Here is a 19,624-nt window from a genome sequence, read left to right as displayed (position 1 = left end):
TACAACCAGGCACAGGGAAAAGAAAAATTGCTGAAAACTAGGACCTGGTAGGGGAAGATTAAGAATAATAATAAAAAGGACAAAAGTATTAATATTATTAGTTGTTTTAAAACAGGCAAATACAAGCAAACTAATCACCAGAGGAAAAAAAGAGAAAAAAAAAAAATCAGTGGAGGACAGGGCAGGGCACACAGGCTCTGTCTGAGCACACAGACTTGTGATGGAGTTCCTGTGGGCCCAGAAGGTAGGTGGGAGTGGGGGGTGGCCACACCTCCATTCACCAAGAGGGTGTAGGGTATGAGAGTAACAAGAGGAATGTCATACCTTTTCAGTCTTGCAGGTCCCAAGTGTCCTTGGGGTTGCTGGAAAGCAGAACATGTTCTTAAGCCCCAGGAATCTGCGAGAGCACTGTCTCTTTAAATATCCAAAATAGTCAAGCTGCTTTTTAAACCTTCAAAATGGCAGCGTCCTCCGGACCAGCAAAAGTCCACAGTTCAGCCCACCTTTCTCTTCGCCTTCTCCATTTGTTCCCCAACCACCATGCACAGCCCTCCATGCAGTCTCTGGCTAGCTGGGTGCTTTTTAGGTTAATTCTTAGGTCCTACCACCACTCGGGAATCTCCAAGCTATTTGTGTCGTCAGGATCGCTCAGGAACGCTGCCAGACCACAGCTCAGTATGTCTCCATTTTTGGTATTTTCATGCATATTCTTCTGCTAGTTAGGGTTTCGTCCACTTCTATATCCTTCCCTTTAAGGCTCAGGGGTCCAAGAGTATCTTCTGTGTCTGTGTTAACTGGTTTCCTTTTTCTTTGTTGGAGAGGGTCTATGCAGTCTTTCTGCCTAGTCTGCCATCTTGCCGGAGTCTCAAGCAAAGAATTACAGAAAGATATTTACTTATGTTTTATTGACTATGCAAAAGCATTCAATTGCGTGGATCGTAACAAATTATGAATAACATGGAGAAGAATGGGAATTCCAGAGCACTTGATTGTAGTCATGAGGAACCTGCACATAGATCAGGAGGCTGTCATTCGAACAGAACAAGGGGATACTGCATGATTCAAAATCAAGAAGGGAGTGCGTATTATTTCACCATACTTATTCAATTTGTATGCTGAGCAAATAATCCAAGAAGTTGGATTATATGAAGAAGAACATGGCATCAGGATTGGAGGAAGACTCATTAACAACCTGCGACACACGGATTACACAACTCTGCTTGCTGAGAGTGAAGATGACTTGAAGCACTATGAAGATTAAAGACTACAGTCTGCAGTATGGATTACACCTCAATATAAAGAAAACAAAAATCTTTACAACTGGTCCAATAAACAGCTTCACGGTGGATGGAGAAAATAATGAAGTTATGAAGGATTTCATATTACTCGGTTCTACAATCAACACCAATGGAAGGAGCGGTTAAGACATCAGACAACATATTGCTTTGAGCGAATCTGCTGCAAAAGTCTTCTTTCAAATGATGAAGAGCAAAGATGTCTCCCTGAAGACTAAGGTGCCCCTAGCCCAAGCCATGCTATTTTCAGTCACCTCTTATGCATGTAAGAGCTGGACCATGAATAAGGAACACCGAAGAAGAGTTGATGCTTTTCAGTTATGGTGTTGGAGAAGAATGCTAAGAGTACCATGGTCTGCTAAAAGGACTCACACATCTGTCCTGGAAGAAGTGCAGCCAGAAGTGAGAATGGCCAGACTTCGTCCCACCTACTTTAGTCATGTTGTCAGAAGGAACCATTCCTTGGAGAAAGATATCATGCTTGGTAAAGTGGAGGGTCAATGAAGAAAGGGAAGGCCCTCAATGAGATGGACAGACACAGTGGCTACAACAATGGGCTCAGGTATAGCAAGGATCGTAAGGCTGGCACAGGACCGGGCAGTGTTTCATTCTGCTGTGCACTATGAATTGCTATGAGTCGGAGACGACTTGATGGCACCTAACAGCAACAACACTGATCTCTAATACTATACTGTCCATTACAACTATAATGTGAGCCACAAATGTGAGCCATGTAAGTAATTTTAAATTTTCTAGTAGCTACATTTTCAAAATTTTAAAAAGGTAAAATTATTTATAATAAAATATTTTATTTAATCAAATATATCCTAAACTATCCATTCAATAGGTAATCAATGTAAAAAAAACTGTTAGAGATATTTTACATTTTTTTCTCATACTAAATCTTCAAAATCCGGTGTGAATTTTACACTGAAAGCACATCTTAATTCAGACTAGTCACATTTCTAGGGCTCAAAAGCTTTCCATGATAGTCAACAGACTTATTCTATTATGTAAGATGTAATAACTCTTTTCTCTGAAATTACATTATAGAGTATGTGAATTATTAAAATTATGTTTCATTCTGTTACCATCCTTAACTATCTTAATTTCCTGTCCCACAGAAAAGTAAATATGAAAGGAAATTTAATTTTTTATAAAAAAAGACAAGAACAGAACAGAACTTTCAAAATCTTAGTGAATTTACAAGCACAGTCAGAAACTCTGCTGGAGAATCTTCTTACTTGACCTCAATAAGTTCATTCCACCTTTATGCAACAATCCAAAAGCTTCATTTTCACAACATTTTTTCTAAAACAAGTATGAATGCTACCAATCAACTAAAACAGCATTTGGATCAAATTCTAACATATCACTTAAATCAATTATCCAAGTACATCTAATCTGTTTTGAAAAATAGTAACAGTTATAAGTTATAAGAATAATAAAGGACAAATTTCTGAAATCATATCATATAGGAAACAAAGGAATTTTTAATTTTTGGTTTATTTCAACTATATGTAAAAAGTTTACTGTAAAGTTGAACCACATGAAATTGTCATTTTTATAGGTCAAAACTGGTAAAACTACTGGTTATTTTGCATGGTTCAACCTGTAATTTACATACTCAGTGAACACTTTGCAGCTGAGTTTCAGGATCTCACTAGAACCTTCATAAGCATTTTAAATTACTACCAACATTCCTGATTTAAAAAAAAAAAAAAAAAAAACCTACACTGCTAAATTCTAAATAAAACACTAACAGCTTGTTTTACACAAATTTCATCAAGCAACAAAAAAAAGAACTATAATTGAAATATAATTCCTAATCAATTTCAACTTCAACATTTAAAAGTAATCCAATTATGAAGAGTCTTACAGTTCTAGAATCCGAGAATGGATTGTATTCATCAAGTCCTGGTGGAACATTTCTTGTCACTTGTGTAACTGATGGGTCCTGGAATAAAATTTGAAGGAGAAAAAAAGATTTATCCTCTAAGAAGCAATTTTGACATTTACATAGCTTCTGCTTTATCTGTACTTTCGGTCACCCAGAAAAGCTAACAGAGGGAAATAAAAGAGGAGGATTATCACATTTACTTAGTCCCATTGCAACAAAGCTGAAATTTAAACCCACAACCCTCACATCCTCAAAGAAAAACTAAGTTGGGTCCAAATCAGCTCTGACCTATTAAATAAAAACTGAAAGTAGACCACCTCTTAATAGCTGTGTGCAACTGACTGCACAAGAGAGCATCTTCGCAAATCTTGAATAAGCCCACCACTGTCCTTTCCTTTGGGCTCCACTAAGAGTTCATGCTCCCCTTTTTTAGAGTACCTTCAGAGTCAGTTTTCCTTGCTACAGATTTAGATATCATATTACAAATCAATGGCACATACAACCAACACTGATCATATTCATTATTAATTATCTTTTATTTTTAAATTCCACACAGATATCTCTGTTTGACAGTAGCTTCTTTTTTCCACATGATTCTGGACAGTCTCTCCTTTTCCAAGTATAATATATTATCAGGCTATCCTGGCTTTTCAAATCTTTTAGTATTACAATTTTCTATAAATAACTAAAATCACAAAATCCTAGGTACTTAGTACTCTATTTCTCTTGACTGACTGTAAAACACAAATGTAATGAATAAAATCAACTACATATTCACGTGAAAAGCATTCTGCAGACTGTGTAGTCTATTTGGCCTTCCTATCTCTAGTCTGTGTTTAAAACTTTAGCATGCCTCAGAATCAACTGAAAGGCTTATTAAAACACAAACTGCTGTGCCCCACCCCCAGGGTTTCTGAGTCAGTAGAGCTGGAGTGCGGCCTAAGAATCTGTATTTCTAACAAGTTTCTCAGGAGCTCTGGTAGCATAGTGCCTAAGGCACTTGACTGCTCACCAGAAGGCTGGCGGTTCAAATCCACCAGCCACTCCTCGGAAGGAAGGTTGGGCAATCCTACTTCCGTAGTGATACTGCCTTGGAAACCCAAGGAGGGGTCGCTATGAGTTGGGGCCGACTCGATGGCAAACAACAACAACAAGTTTCAAGTTTCTCGGTGATGGTGCTACTTGTATGGAGACCACTGCTCTACTCTACATTGTACCTTCGAATCACCTTCCTCAACGTAATCATCAAAGTTATCTTTCAAAACTGCAAAGCTAATCTTGTCATTCCCTTCCTCCAACCTTCTTCATTTCAGACCATTTAAAGGCTCTCTGACTCACTGACATCGAGTCAATTCCAACTCATAACCACCACCCTCTTTGGGTTTCTGAGGCTATAAATCTTAACAGAAGTAGATTTCCCAGTCTTCCTTCCACAGAGTGGATGGTGGATTTGAACCACTGACCTTCTAGTTAGCAAGTCAAATGCCTTAGGCACTAAGCCACCAGAGCTCTCAAAATAAAATATAAACTCTCTAAATGAGACACAAGGATTCTGACCATTTTGCCCCTGCCTACATTTCCAGCCTCATCAACCCTCTCCTAACCACCCTCCATCCTGCCAGATCCTTCTCCTTTAACCAAAGGAAATATGCTGTTGCATAAAGATCCTTGAACTTGGCAAAAAGCAAGTTGGTAAGGCCAAATACAAAGTACAGCTCAGACAAAAAATAAAGGCTTCAGGTTTGTTCAACAATAAAATGGGTGGGAGGGAGAACTTGGTGCCTAGGAAAGTGGGAAGAATGAAAGTACTGTTCTCTTCAGAGACCCACTCCAAAGCTTACCCTAAAGTGGGAGGAACAGGAAGATTATCTAGAATGGATGCCTGCTTTAGGAAGAACATTAAGAAAATGGAAAAGCGAATGCTTTCAACCAAATTTTTCAACTTGGTATTGCTGGTGTCAACGTAATTAAGAAGTAGGTTTAGTATCAACAATTGCAGACCTTCAGCCACAGTCTCAATACCACCCTTACCATCACCGACAAAACCATATTTGTGATTCCTCAGATAACAACTCTTCCTTTGCATTGCTTCATGGAGCAGACTATTCTTCCCAGCAGGGTCACAGAGGTATAGCAAGGGTAACAAGCACCCAGAGGCAATCTCTAAATTGCACCCTTCTCTCCCAATTTAAAAACTAACAGTACTGATAGTGGCCACCTGTCAACAGAAAAGCCTTCCTCCTCTTTTCTGTCTTGCTCAGTCAGATGTCTTTCATATTTGTAGTTCTTTGGAATATAATTCCACACTTCCTCTAGTGCCTTTGGACTTGCCCCTGGGGACAAGTGCTCCCTAATGCCTCCCTCTCACTAAGCCTCTGCAGGGTCAGCCTAGCAATATCCTCATCTTCCATAAAGATTCTGTCCAAATATCACCTCAAACACTAAGCAATAATCTCTGATACCTTTTCCCTATTCAAGTCACTCCATCCCTAGACTCAATCCAACCCTAGCAAGTAATATTTCCCCCCATTAGCACTTATTTTATTGAACCATAATTATCTGTATGCAAATCTTTCTTTCCCAAATTAGATTGTGACCTCTTTGAATACAAGAAACAGGTTTTTATGATACATGCCTAGTGATACTCAGTAACTGCTACTTGGAGCTACATGATAAAGTACTACGCAGCTGAGTATTAGCAGTTGTAAAATGGTACAAAGAAAGTCTATACACTGCTATGGACTGAGAGGAAAAAAAGCAAGGGGCAAAACAGTGTAATGCTGTTGTTATTGTTATGTGCCATGGAGTTGCACCAGACTCATAGCGACCCCTCCTTGGGTTTCTGAGGCGGTATCACTACAGAAGTAGATTGCCCAATCTTAAGATACTACCGTTCATGCAAGAAGGAAGAGAAAAATAAATGTGTATGCGTGTATTTATATTTTAAAAAGGAAGAATCAAAAAATTTTTAAAAAAATAAAGTTTACCTACAGAAAAAGGAGGACCGTGGTAGCTCAGTGATTAAAATGTTCAGCTGTGAACTAAAAGGTCAGTGGTTTGAACCCAACAGTTCCTCTGTAGGAGAAAGATGTAGCAGTCTGCTCCAGTAAAGATTTACAGCCTTGGAAACTCTATGGGGAAAAAGGGTCATTATGAGTCAGAATCAACTCAGCAATGGGTTAGGAGCCCTAGTGGAGCAATGGTTAAGTGCTCAGCTACAAAGTCACAAACTCACAAGCAGCTCTGCAGGAGAAAGATGTGGAAATCTGCTTCCATAAAGACTTACAACCTTGGAAGCCCTGAGAGGCTCTGTTTCTGCTCTGTTCTATAGGGTTGTTGAGTTGGGTTTTTTTTGGCTTTGTAGAGAACAGAAGGGAAGAATGAAGAGAGAGGATAGTATTGAAAGCTAGACTTCTCTCAATGTGTCTTGTTTTACAGTTTTGGAACCATGAAAATGTTTTATATAATTACAGAACAATATTAATTCAAAAAAAGGAAGGGGATGTAAAGTGTATTTTGCTTGGCCAATATTCATCCCATCAGTCAACTTATGAATGCTGCGATAATAAACTGAGTCCCAACTCTCATTTCACAAATTCACAAATCCAATTATCTCTAATGTCCTAAAATCATCTTAAATTCATTTTTAAAATAAATAAATACAAAAGGTACAGTTTAGTTGTAAAAAGACCAAGAGTGAAATCATTCTTCCAATTCTCTATTTTATACTACAAAGACTAAATTCCACTTGTTTCCTTTCAGATTTTTTTTTAAAGTTAATCCAGGCTGAAAGTTAACTGACAGTTTGACAGAATCATTGCATCACGTGAACTGAGTACATTTACTAGAATCTCTATATGCAGTATTAGATGATAAAGCACCATTATAATGTAAAGGATATGCCAAGAATGAGACTACACTTGAGGAGGGTAAAGAATTATGGTTGTTGTTAGGTGCCATCAAGTTGGTTTCAACTCATAGCAACTTCATATACAACAGAGTGAAACACTGCTGCTCTGGCGCCATCCTCACAATTGTCGCTAGGCTTGAGCCCATTGTTGCAGTCAATCTGCCTCACTGAGGGTGGTCCTCTTTTTCACTCAGCATCTACTTCATCAAGCATCATGTCCTTCCCCAGATACCGGTTCCTCCTGATAACATGTCCAAAGTGTGAGAGGTGAAGTTTCATCATCCTTGCTTCTTAGGAACATTCGGGGCTGTACTTCCTCGAGACAGATTGGTTCCCTCTTCTAGCAGACCATGGTACGCTCACCAACACCACAATTCAAATGCATCAATTCTTCTGCGGTCTTCCTTTTTCATTGTCCAGCTTTCTTATAAATAAAAACTCACTGCCATCGAGTCAAACCTGACTCACAGCAAGCCCTCCTTCGGTTTCCAAGGCAGTATCACTTCGGAAATAGATTGCCCAACTTGCCTTCCAAGGAGTGGCTGGTAGATTTGAACCACCAGTCTTCTGGTTAGCAGTCAATGCCTTAGGCACTATGCCACCAAAGCTCCTTCATATAAATGAGGCAACTGAAAATACCAAGGCTTGGGGCAAGCTTACCTTAGTCTTCAAAGTCACAGCTTTGCTCTTTAACATTTTAAAGAGGTCTTTTGTAGCAGATGTGCCAAATACAAGTCCTTTGATTTCTTAACTGCTGCTTCCATGGGCATTAATTGTAGATCCAAGTAAAATGAAATAAATGACAACTTCTATTCTCTTCCTCATTTATCATGATGCTGCTTATAGGAACAATTGTAAGGATTTTTATTTTCTTCATGTTCATACTGAAGGCTATTGTCTGATCTACATCAGCAAATGTTTCAAGTCTCCTTTACTTTAAGCAATCAAGGTTGGGTCATCTGCATATCATAGGTTGTTAATAGTGCTTCCTCCAATCCTAATGTCATATTCTTTTTCAGATGGTCCAGCTTCTCAGATTATTAGCTCAGCATACAGACTGAATAAGTATGGTGAAAGGATACAGCCCAGACATACATCTTTCCCGATTTTACACCATGTAGTATACCCTTGTTCTGTTTGCACAACTGCCTTTTGGTCTACGTACAGGTTCCTCATGAGCACAATTAAGTGTTCTGGAATTCTCATTCTTTGTTATGTTATCCAAAATTTGTTATAAGCCATACAGTCAAATTTGCCTTTGCATACTCAATAACCCAAACCAAACCCACCACCACTGAGTTGATCCTGACTCATAGCAACTCTTGTTGGATTTCCGATGCTGTAAATCTTTACAGAAGTCGATTGCCCAGTCTTGCTTCCACAGAGTGGCTGGTAGGTTTGAACCACCAACCTTCAGGTTAGCAGTCAGATGCCTTAAGCTCTGTGCTACCAGAGCTCCTAGTCAATAAAGCACAGGTAAACACCTCTCCCTCCTGGTATTCTTTGCTTTTAGTCAACATTCATCTTACATCGGCAATGATAGCCCTCAGTCCACATCCTCTTCTGAATCTGGCTTGAATTTCTGGCAGTTCCCTGTCGATGTATGCTGCAATTGTTTCTAAATTATTTTCAGCATAATTTTACTAGCATGTGATATTAATGATATTTTTCAATATATTCCACATAGTGTTGAGTCACCTTTCTTTGGATTTGGCACAAATATAGATCTCTTCCAGTCAATTGGACAGGGCTTCCAAATTTCTTGTAAAGAACTAGTACAGTACAGTGAATTGCTTAATATGGCCCTTCTAGCCATCGTCCTCTACTTTGTGATGTACTCTAAATCCTAATCCCTATGGCTGTTTAGGGTGGGATACATCTTGAGTCCCACCTGGCTGGAGGGTGTGACTCAAGTCTTCACCCATTTTGTGATGTATTATAAATCCTATTCTCTATGATTGTTCAGGGCAGGATGTATCTTGAGTCCCACCTTGCTGGAGGGTGTGACTCAAGTCACCATCCTTAGCTTCCATTGGGGTATATACAGGGTATATATAGGAATGTCCTGGGAAATTTCTCTCTCTTGCTCCAGTTATGAGTTTGGTTCATGATCATCTCACCCCTGCACTTGAGACAGCAGTCATCATCTGACCTGCCAATTTGGGTTCACCAATCCCTGCAACCACGTGAGTTGGGAAAATCCTTCAGATCTTACCCACAGACCTGGGACTTGCCTGCCTGCCAGCCTGCCAGCCTCCAGTACCATGATATGAGCTGTTTCCTTGGGAGTTTGGGAGTCTGGTGAGACGTTACAGCAAACTGTGGAACCTAAGACAGTAGGGAGATTACTGAGTGGAGGAGGAAGAGTTGATGTCAGAAATGATAGAGTGGCATGGCAGTTTGGAAAAGTTGGACATTTGGGACATCTTTAACCTCCACGTCATAGGGACCAGCCTTGTGCTGTCATAGGGACCAGCCTTGTGCTGATCTTTCTACAAGAAATTATTTAACCAACTTGTTGTTGTTGTTGTTAATGTGCTGTCGAGTCGGACCTGACTCACAGCAACCCCTCCTTGGGTTTCCAAGGCAGTATCACTACAGAAGTAGATTGCCCCATCTTCCTTCTGAGGAGTGGTTGGTGGGTTTGAACCGCCAGCCTTCTTTATCTCTAAAGTATCACAAAATTAAAGTTTCAAATTAGCTTTAGTAAATGTAAGTAATGTTGAGAAAGCTGCACTCTCTAAACTGGGAGAAGATAACAAAGCTGAACAAGATTTAAGTAATAATAAATTATCCTTTAATGCCTATTAGGTATCCAGCACTTATGCAATTATCCTTCCTGGTATACAGCATTGTACCATTTTTCAGAAAAAGAAGCTGCAGCCTCAAAAAGTTCAAGAAACTTGTTCAAGGTCAATCACTGTAGGTTTTTACGGCCAAGATTTTACAATGCCTATGTGTATATACTCTTTTCCACCAGATATACTGAAAAGAGAGTTCACCAAAATCACCACTTTTGCAAAAGACGGTTGCTGCCATATACATCATCACAGACAGATTCCAACCTGGCAGAGAGTAATTTCACCTTTAGATGTATCATTACTGTAGAGATGAAATTTAATCAACAAACAGTTCAGGTCTTCCAAGGCACCCTGGGTACACTCGCACCTCCAATTTTTCAGTTAGCCACCCAGTACTCATTTGTACCTTCCAGGGTCTCCTGGAACAGCACTGTTATTGTTGCTAGTTGCCCCCATGTCAATTCATATCAACTCTTAGCAACCCTAAGTGTGCAAGAATACAACTGCTCCATAAAGTTTTAAAGGCTGCAACTTTTTTAATGCAGATCACCAAGCCTATCTTCCTGGGCACTTCTGGGTGGATTCAAACAGCCAATCAATCACTACTGCTTAACCATTTGCACTACTCAGAGACTCCAGGAATAGCAATAATTTGTTATAAATTGCCAATGCTATTCTAATTGTAAGGAATGACTCTGTGATACAGTAACCTTCACAACATCCTGCAGATACTCAGAAGAGCCTCAGCGTGACAAAAAAGGAGAAGGCAGTATGAGTCCACAGAGGGAAAAGCAGGGTAGAAGGGGGAAAAGAGCCCCACCCAGCCACCCGAGACACAATCTTCATTGGCTCTGGTGTAGCTCACCTCTTACCTGTTTTATAAATACTGCATTAACTTCATTGGAAAATGGCTTCTACATCATCACCTTCAAGGTTGTGTGTGTGTGTGTGTGTGCGTGTGTAAGAGAGAGAGAGAAAGAGCAGGGGGCCAGAGGTGGGTTGAGGAAGCATCTCCTTAACTCCCTAAGACTATTTGTTTCATTACAACTGCAGAGACTGTGATGAACTTTCTTCCCTCCCCCAAGATTCCTAACAAACTTAACAAACAGGCTTCTCCTGTGGTAACCTGAGCACATCTCTACACCTTAGGAAGACAACAGGTGGAACCTATATTTTTGCCATTTTGTATTATCTTAAAACTTTATGCACAAACTTGGCAAAGGATACTGGACAGGGAGTTCTGGTGGCACAACGTTAAGTGCTTGGCTGCTAATCAAAAGGTCAGTGGTTTGAATGAACCCACCAATTGCTCAATGGGAGAAAGATGTGGCAATCTGCTTCCCTAATAAAGACAAGGGCCTTCCTGTCCCACCCCCTGCCAGGCTACTACTTCCTTGTTGGCCTGGGCCCCCTGAGAAGGCTCCAACTCAGCCAGGGTATCTCGGGCATGTCAAACAAAGATGGGCATGTCAAACAAAGATGTCCTGATCCCTAATATAATGAGAGAGAAGGCCAGAGAGAGATGTTCTGATCAAGTTCAAGATTTTATCAAATATTGCAAGGATTCCGGAATCCTCATGATGGTAAAATGCCAGAAGGAAGATTCTGCCCTGAAAGACTGTCTGCTTATTACAATGATCCAGGCTTTTATGAAGAATGCAACATGGACTACCTGAAAGGGAAGAATTAAGAAAAACTGGAATTCCTACCAAGAAAAGGCTACAACAGCATCCCATAATCTTGTAGGCAAATACTTAAATAACATTCAGGAACTGCAATATTTACAGACAGCACAATCCCTGGTACTAATGAAATCAAGATAAAGAAGTGTCTTTTTGCGTTATCCTACATATGCTGTTGTTGTTATGTGCCATGGAGTTGGACCCGAGTCATAGCGACCCCTCCTTGGGTTTCTCAGGCAGTATCACTACGAAAGTAGATTGCCCCATCTTCCTTCCGAGGAGTGGCTAGTGGGTTTGAACCACCAGCCTTCTGGTTAGCAGTCACATGCCTTAGGCACTACGCTACCAGAGCTCCTATCCTACATACGGAAAATGTTAATTTTATCTGAAATAAAGTTTGTTTTGTTTTAATTTCAAAGCTCCAATTTATTAAATGTGCTAGGAGTAATTAGTGAAATGGGATATTGTTTTCCTGATCATTCTGGATTTTTAATACATTTTTCCAAACCCATTTAAAAAAAAAAGGATTAGTCTTGCAAACCCTATCGGGCAGTTCTACTCTGTCCTACAGGGTCACAGTGAGTCAGAATAGACTCAAAGGCATACACACAAACATTGTGTAAACAACATGATTGATGTAACTGATCTCATTGAACTGTATATGTGAAAAAGGCTGAATTGGTAAATGTTATCTATATTTTAACAATAGAAAAACAAAATTTTAAAAAGAGTAAATAAGTAAACTACATCAAAACCATGTACTGCCTTTAAGTATTTAAGCAAAATCTGCTATGAGAGAAATATTTAAATACAAACACTTACTGATCCCTACCATACAGACTGATCTCCCATATACGAACTGATCCATAACTGCTGTTAATAACAGCATAACTTAACTCATTTCACTTTCTTTCGTTTCTCCTTCTAATTTAAAAAACAAAAGGAGAAGATGATATAACTGTAGTATTTAATGTATTCTTTATCTTTCTCAACTACTCCCCTCCACACCTCTCACTCCACCAACTTGACCTATCTGGGGTGGGGAGGACTCTCTCTTATCTAAACTGCCTCACTTCCCACCTTTTCTCTGTATTATCCAGCTATCCTATTTTCTCATTAATTCAACTGCTCTCTTTCAACTAGATCCCTCACATTCACATTCCAAGTCTCAATCATTTTTGAAATGCAAAGAAAAACAAAAACAAGCTACTCCAGCTACTAACAGCCCCCTCTCTCATTCTCCTTTCTGTCCACTTGTCTTTATCTCCTCAAGTTCAAGCTATCATAATTTCTCACATGTAAACTGCTACAGTCTCCTTACCGGTCTTTCTCCATCCTCTAACACTGTATTATTACTCAAAGCTTAATTTAAGTATTTTCAACAGCTCTGCTTACTCCAATCAACATTAATACACTAGACTAAGCAATTTGATTAAAGAAGAAAAGCCCCAAACTAGGGGTCATGGAAAGCCTTGCCCTTGAAAGTTATTTTCCTGCTCTGCACTTCTTGGAACTACTATAATCATTTGAATTTAATAAATACAATTCACTTATCACTTACAATAAGTACTACAGTTTGTAAATAACTCATCATTAAATAAAAAAAAGGAACAGAAGACATTAAAAATCTCAGCAAGACTAAAACAACATGGAGTTAGTAAAACTCTTATAAATCATTATGTTGTTGTTGTTGTTGTTTTGCCGTCGAGTCAGCCCCAACTCATAGCGACCCCTCCTTGGGTTTCCGAGGCAGTATCACTACGGAAGTAGGATTGCCCAGCCTTCCTTCCGAGGAGTGGCTGGTGGGTTTGAACCGCCAGCCGTCTGGTTAGCAGGCAAGTGTCTTAGCCACTATGCTACCAGAGCTCCCATAAATCATTATGAGGAGTGCTTAATAATCACTAGGAATTACTGAACAACTCATGATTTTGAAAAATTCCTATTCATGGCAAGAGTCATGACAGTCTTATTCAAATCTAACAGAGACTCACAGACTAACTTTTATGGATCCAAATTAGTTTCTAATTAAGGTATGCATTTGTTTAATTCCACATTAGTTTAATTTCTCTTAAGTAGGGATATGAAAGATAGTTCAACTTGAAAGTAAACAAACCACTTAGGTTGTACTACTTAATCATGCTAATATACTAGAACTATATGCACACCTCCCAAAAAATCATCATCTAATACACTCTAGAGTGTAGATGAAGAATCCTTTGGAGAGAAACTATAATTTTTTAACATCATTTGGTGAGGACTTTCTCCAGATAATTAATGATCTATGTAAGGGATTTACATAATACAGAAAACCAGCAAATCTAGTTTCTTAGCCTACAGTCAAAGGGAAACTGAGAGATCTGTTCCTTTCTTTGTTCCATTCTGTATTACCAGGAGCACTTTTAGCAGTTGCTGTAAGAAATCATCCCACATTATTCTTATTAAAGCCATTTCGTGAAACAGTTCTAGTCCAAGTACTGTCATTCCTAAGCTAACTTAGAAAAATCAACCTCTGAGTCTGAATTTTCCCATCTATAAAATGAGGGGTGAGTTACAGTAACACAGGTCTTTTGCCTCAGACTATGCAGTTAGAGAAACCAGGCCCCCAATATTGATTGGTTACTTTTTGTCCTTCAAAACTGAATTCAGGCATCACCTTCTCAGGTAATTTTACACAGTAGTCCCAAAAAATGTGCTACATTTATCACACATTATGTTTCTGAACGAGAGTATGTATTCTTTGAAAATGGGAACATACTTCTCTTCTTCATGACAGTGTCTGACTCATTTTAGGAGCTCCATAAATGTCTGCCAAATCAATAACCTACTCTTGTTCTATGTTCAATGGTAGCAAACTATTTATTATTTCTAATCTCCAATGCAGTCACAGCAGTTAGACAAAATTTTAAATAACTTTAAAGACCATGTTAAACCAGCAAACTCTCTAAGTATGATGGTATATAAAGACTGACAAAATACTATGCTTGTTTTTCAAATCATGTAATTGGATTCCCTCCAAGTCAAGTTAATCATCTGGCCCAAGTAACAGAAATTAGATGGTTCACTGCAGAAAAAAAAAAGATGATCCACTGGATACAAGTGAAGTAAAGGGGTCCTGCTAATCCAAATTTCACAGCCTATTTTGTAACAACACTTCTGAGTTGCATGAACTACATGAAGACCAAACATATTATATCTCAAGACAGAGCAGTGCTGTAAAAACAAGCAACTGACTTCTTAAAGCCATCAACCAAAACACAAAAGATAGGATCAAAATTTCTTACATTTACAGTAAGTCCTTGTTGTTGTTAGATGCCATCAAGTCGGCTCCATCTCATAGCAACCCTACGTACAAACAAAACGAAATACGGCCCAGTCTTGCACCAGCCTCACAATACCTGCTATATCTGAGCCCACTGTTAAAGTCACTGGGTCAATCCATTTTGTTGAGGGCTGTGATAGTTGGAGCTGTGTGTCAATTTGGCTGGACCACAATTCTGTGTGGTTAAAGCAGTTGTGATGTGGTTATTCCCATGATGGAATCAGATGTATATGTTTTGAGCACCCAATCCATTGAAAGGGAGTTTCCCTAGAGGTGTGGCCTGCTTTCAGTATATTTATGGACATCCTGGGAAAAGAGACACTCTTCTGTGGATCGGGATTTTGTTGTGCTGCCTACAACTGTCCATGAGCAAACAATCCACCATTCAGCCTGGAGATTTTGGATTCATTATTCGTTGGAGTCAACAGCCGGTATATTGCTTGCCAACCTCAGCTCCTACAGCTACATGAGTCAAGAAAAGCCTCCCACTTGACATTTGACCCAAGAACTTGGGACTTGCCAGCTTCTATTAAGTGTGTGAGCCATTTTCCTAAGATAAATTCTCTTTCTCTATATTATAAGCTTTACTGGTTTTGTTTTTCTAGAGAACCCAGTCTAACACAAAGGCCTTCCCCTTACTCTCACCAACCCTCCATACTCTTGCTGACCCTCCAATTTATCAAACATGATATCCTTCTCCAGGGAATGGCCCATTCTGATAACATGACCGAAACAGGTGAGACAAAGTCTGGCCATTCTCACTTCCAAGGAACATTCCAGCTGTACTTCTTCTATAACAGATTTGTTTGTTCTTCTGGCAGTCCATGGTACTTTCCATATTCTTCATCAACATCACAACTCAAAAGCATCAACACTTATTCGGTCTTCCTTATTCACTGTTCAGCTTTCACATGCATATGAGGAGATTGAAAACACCATGGTTTGGGTTAGGCACACCTTAGTCTTCAAATAGACATCTTTGCTCTTCAGAACTTTAAAAAGGTCTCTTGCAGATGATTTGTCCAATGCAATACATTGTCTGATTTCTTGACTGCTGTTTCCATTGGTGATGATGATGGAACCAAGTAATATGCAATCTTTGACAACTTCAATCTTTTCTCCACTTACCGTGATGCTGCTTCCTGGTCCAGTTGTAAGGATTTTCATTTTCTTTATGTTGATTTTAAACCATGCAGTGTCCCCTTGTTTTGTTCAAACGATGACCTCTTGGTCTATGTACAGGTTCCTCATGAGTACAATTAAGTGTTCTGGAATTCCCATTCTTCTCAATGTTATCCATAATTTGTTATGATCCATACAGTCAAATGCTTTTGCATAGTCAATAAAACACAGGTAAACATCTTTCTTGTATTCTTTGCTTTCAGCCAAGATCCATCTGATATCAGCAATGATATCCCTCATTCCATGTCCTCTTCTGAATGCAGTTTGCATTTCTCGAAGTTCCTTGTCAATATACTGCTGCAACCATTTTTTAATTACCTTCTGTGAGATTTTACTTGTGTGTAATATTAATGATATTGTTTGATAATTTCCACGTTCCATGGGATCATCTTTCTTTGGATTGGGCACAAATATGGATCTCTTCCAGTCAGTTGGCCAGGTAGCTGTCTTCCTAATTTCTTAGCATAGATGAGTAAGTTCCTCCAGAATGGCATCCATTTGTTGAAACAGCTCAATGGATATTCCATCAATCCCTGGAGCCTTGTTTTTCACCAATTCCTTCAGTGCAGCTTCAACTTTTTCTTTCAGTACCGTTGGTTCTTGATCATATGCCACCTCCTAAAATGTGTGAACATCAACCAATTCTTCTTGGTACAGTGAGTGACTCTGTGTATTCCCTTCCATCTTCTTCTGGTGATTACTACATCATTCAATATTTTTCTCATAGAATTCTTTAATATTGCAACTCGAGACTTGAATTTTTTCTTCATTTCTTTAAGATTGAGGAATGTTGAGCATGTTTTTCCCTTTGGGTTTTCTAACTCCAGGTCTTTGCACATTTCATTATAATAACTGACTTTGTCATCTCAAGCTGCTCTCTGAAATCTTCCGCTCAGCTATTTTATCTTGCCATTTCTTCCATTTGCTTCAGCTACTCTCTGTTCAAGAGCAAGTCTCATTCTCTTCTGACATCGATTTTGATCTTTTCTGTCATTTTATTGACGTTCTGCTTTCTTCATGTATGATATTTTTTATATCATCCCACAACTCGTCTGGTTTTTTGTCATTCCTGTTCACCACATCAAATCTAGTCTTTAGATGGTCTCTAAATTCAGCTGGGATATAATCAGGGTCTTATTTTTGCTCTCATGGATTTGTTTTAATTATCTTTGGCTTCAACTTGAACTAGAATAGGAGCAGTTGACGGTCTGGTTCCACAGTCAACTCCTGGCCTCGTTTTGGCTGAAGATACTGAACTTCTCCTTTGCCTCTTCCCATAGATGTTTTTTATCTGATTCCTGTGTACTCCATCTGGTGAAGTCTACATGTATAGCCACCATTTATGTTGTTGAAAAAAAGGTATCTGGTATAAGTCATTGGTCTTGCAAAATTCTATCAGTAGGTCCTTAACAAAGATTTTAAAAATTAAAGTTGCCTTAAATAAACAGTCAATACCTCACATCACATACAAAATTAACTTAAAATGAACCAAGGCCTTAAATGTAAGATATCAAGCTATAAAACTGTTTGACTAAAACACAGTCATAATTCTTCATGATTTTGGACTAGGCAATGATTTCCTCGATATGACACCAAAAGCACAAGAAACCAAAGAAAGAAACTGAGAAACCGGACTTTATCACAGGTAAAAATATTTGTGCTGTGAGGACTTTTGGTAAGATGGCAGAATACGCAGGCAAGCTATACAACCCACTGCAATAAAAAAAATGAGAAATCACTTGAAACTGATACAGAAGACAATCCTGGAACCCTGAGCTTTGAAAGGAAGGTCTAAGAAGTGGACTAAATACCAATGAGTAGAAGAAGTTGAACAAGAACAGTAAGTAAGGAGTCTAACAGAGATGTGGACCACCAGCTGTCCCGAGAACGCAGCCATTTTGAGCATGTGCAAGCAGTGTTCTGATAGCAACCTAAGAATTGGCCCTGCTCACCAAGAACTAAATGGGGAAAGACTGCATTGGTGCCTGACAATCAGAAAAGAAAACAATGAAAAAGGAGATAAACAGAGCTCTAAACTGTCAGCTGTCCTGAGGGCACAGCCATTTTTAATATTTGCAAGTGGCATGGCCATTTTGAGTAATGCAAGTGATATTCTGACCTGGACAGCAACCTAAGAATGGGGTCCACTTGCCAAGAACAGCAAGGGCAACTGCACCAGAGGCTGAAGCCTACAAAGGTGTGATACTCACCTTGTTACTCTTATACCCGACACCTTCTCAGTGAACAGAGATGAGGCCATCCCTCGCCTCCACCCACCATCTTGACCAGCAGGAATTCCACCCTGTTCTGTGTGCTGACAGAGCCTGGGTGCCCTGCCTTGCCCCCCACAGTTTTGGGTTGTTTTTATATTATTCTTTTTCTTTTCTTTTTTTTTTTTTTTCCTCTGTCCCGTCCCTGGATCTTGTTTGCTTTTTGTTTTTTTTATTCTCTTCACTTTTTCTGGTTCTATTCTCTTTTCTTTCTTTCTTTTCTTCTTTTGGTTCTTCTCATATCTTGTTTTCCCTTTTGCAGTTTTTGCATTTTTTCATTACTATTCTTTTACTCTTGCTCTTTTCTCTCATTCTCTCCTCCCCAGATATTGCTGGGTTTTATTTCCTCTTTTTCTCATTATCTTTCTTTAGCTTTTTAAAACACATTTTTTAAATTTTTCTTCTCATTTATTGTCTTCCCTTTCTTGTGTGTGTTTGTTACAGTTTGATTATGCAGTTAGTGTTTTTTCTTCTGTTTTTATTTCTTTTTGATGTTTTTCTTTTTATTTTTTTGTCTAATTGAATGAGAGACAGCAACAATTCCCACACAACACAACCATACCTGCACCTCCTGCAACCCCAACCACTAAGGGAGGGCCACCACTTGCTTATGCACCAACTGACTAATGATAGAGACCAACACCAGCTCAACTCACCCTCAACTGCTCTTCATGAACAACTAACACAGATCTGTGCACACACTCTCATTCTCCAACACACCCACCAAGGGATAAGTGGTGAGTGCCTAAGTGCTACCAATTAGTAAATAATGGTGTACAGTACCCTGCCAACACAGATATAGCAAAACAAAATAAAGGAAAAAAGAAGTCTTGGGTAAATCACAAAAATATACAAGCACAAATTAAAAATAAATACAACAACATCACAATGTCTCAGAGACAATTGATCATCCAAGTCCAGACAAAGAAGCAAGGTAAGTAGTATAAATAAGGGACCATGATACAGACCTAGAAAACATTCCTAAGGAAGAAGCAGCATTAGAATGCTCCAATAAAAAAATTCGGAAGATTTTTACTCAGGTACCTTCAATCAAGGAAAAACTGACAAGATCAATGAAAGCACTGACAAAATTAAGGAAAACACAAATTGACAAAAATTAGAAATTATATAAAAATAATAAATAGAAATCCAGAAGATTACATTAAGATTTCTGAAAGAGGTAACATATAGAATGGGCAAAGGAGTAGAATCAAAACAACAGAAGACAGAATTAATGAGACTGAAGACAAATACCTCAATACTAC

General features: G+C 39.0%; 1 protein-coding gene across 1 annotated transcript in view; it reads right to left on the bottom strand.

The window, feature by feature from the left end:
* Window positions 1-19,624, bottom strand: part of SCAMP1 (secretory carrier membrane protein 1) — a 177,435-nt gene that overhangs the window by 111,203 nt on the left and 46,608 nt on the right. The window contains exon 2 of the mRNA XM_007943449.2: window positions 3,175-3,252. Within this exon, the coding sequence (XP_007941640.1) occupies window positions 3,175-3,252 (78 nt within the window). The remainder of the gene's footprint in view (window positions 1-3,174; window positions 3,253-19,624) is intronic.

Source organism: Orycteropus afer, unplaced genomic scaffold (genome assembly GCF_000298275.1).
Source record: "Orycteropus afer afer isolate SDZICR_OR568_19922 unplaced genomic scaffold, OryAfe1.0 scaffold00107, whole genome shotgun sequence".
Classification (NCBI taxonomy): domain Eukaryota; kingdom Metazoa; phylum Chordata; class Mammalia; order Tubulidentata; family Orycteropodidae; genus Orycteropus; species Orycteropus afer.
The sequence above is the reverse complement of the archived record's forward strand: the minus strand, read 5'-3'. Positions and strand labels throughout refer to the sequence as shown.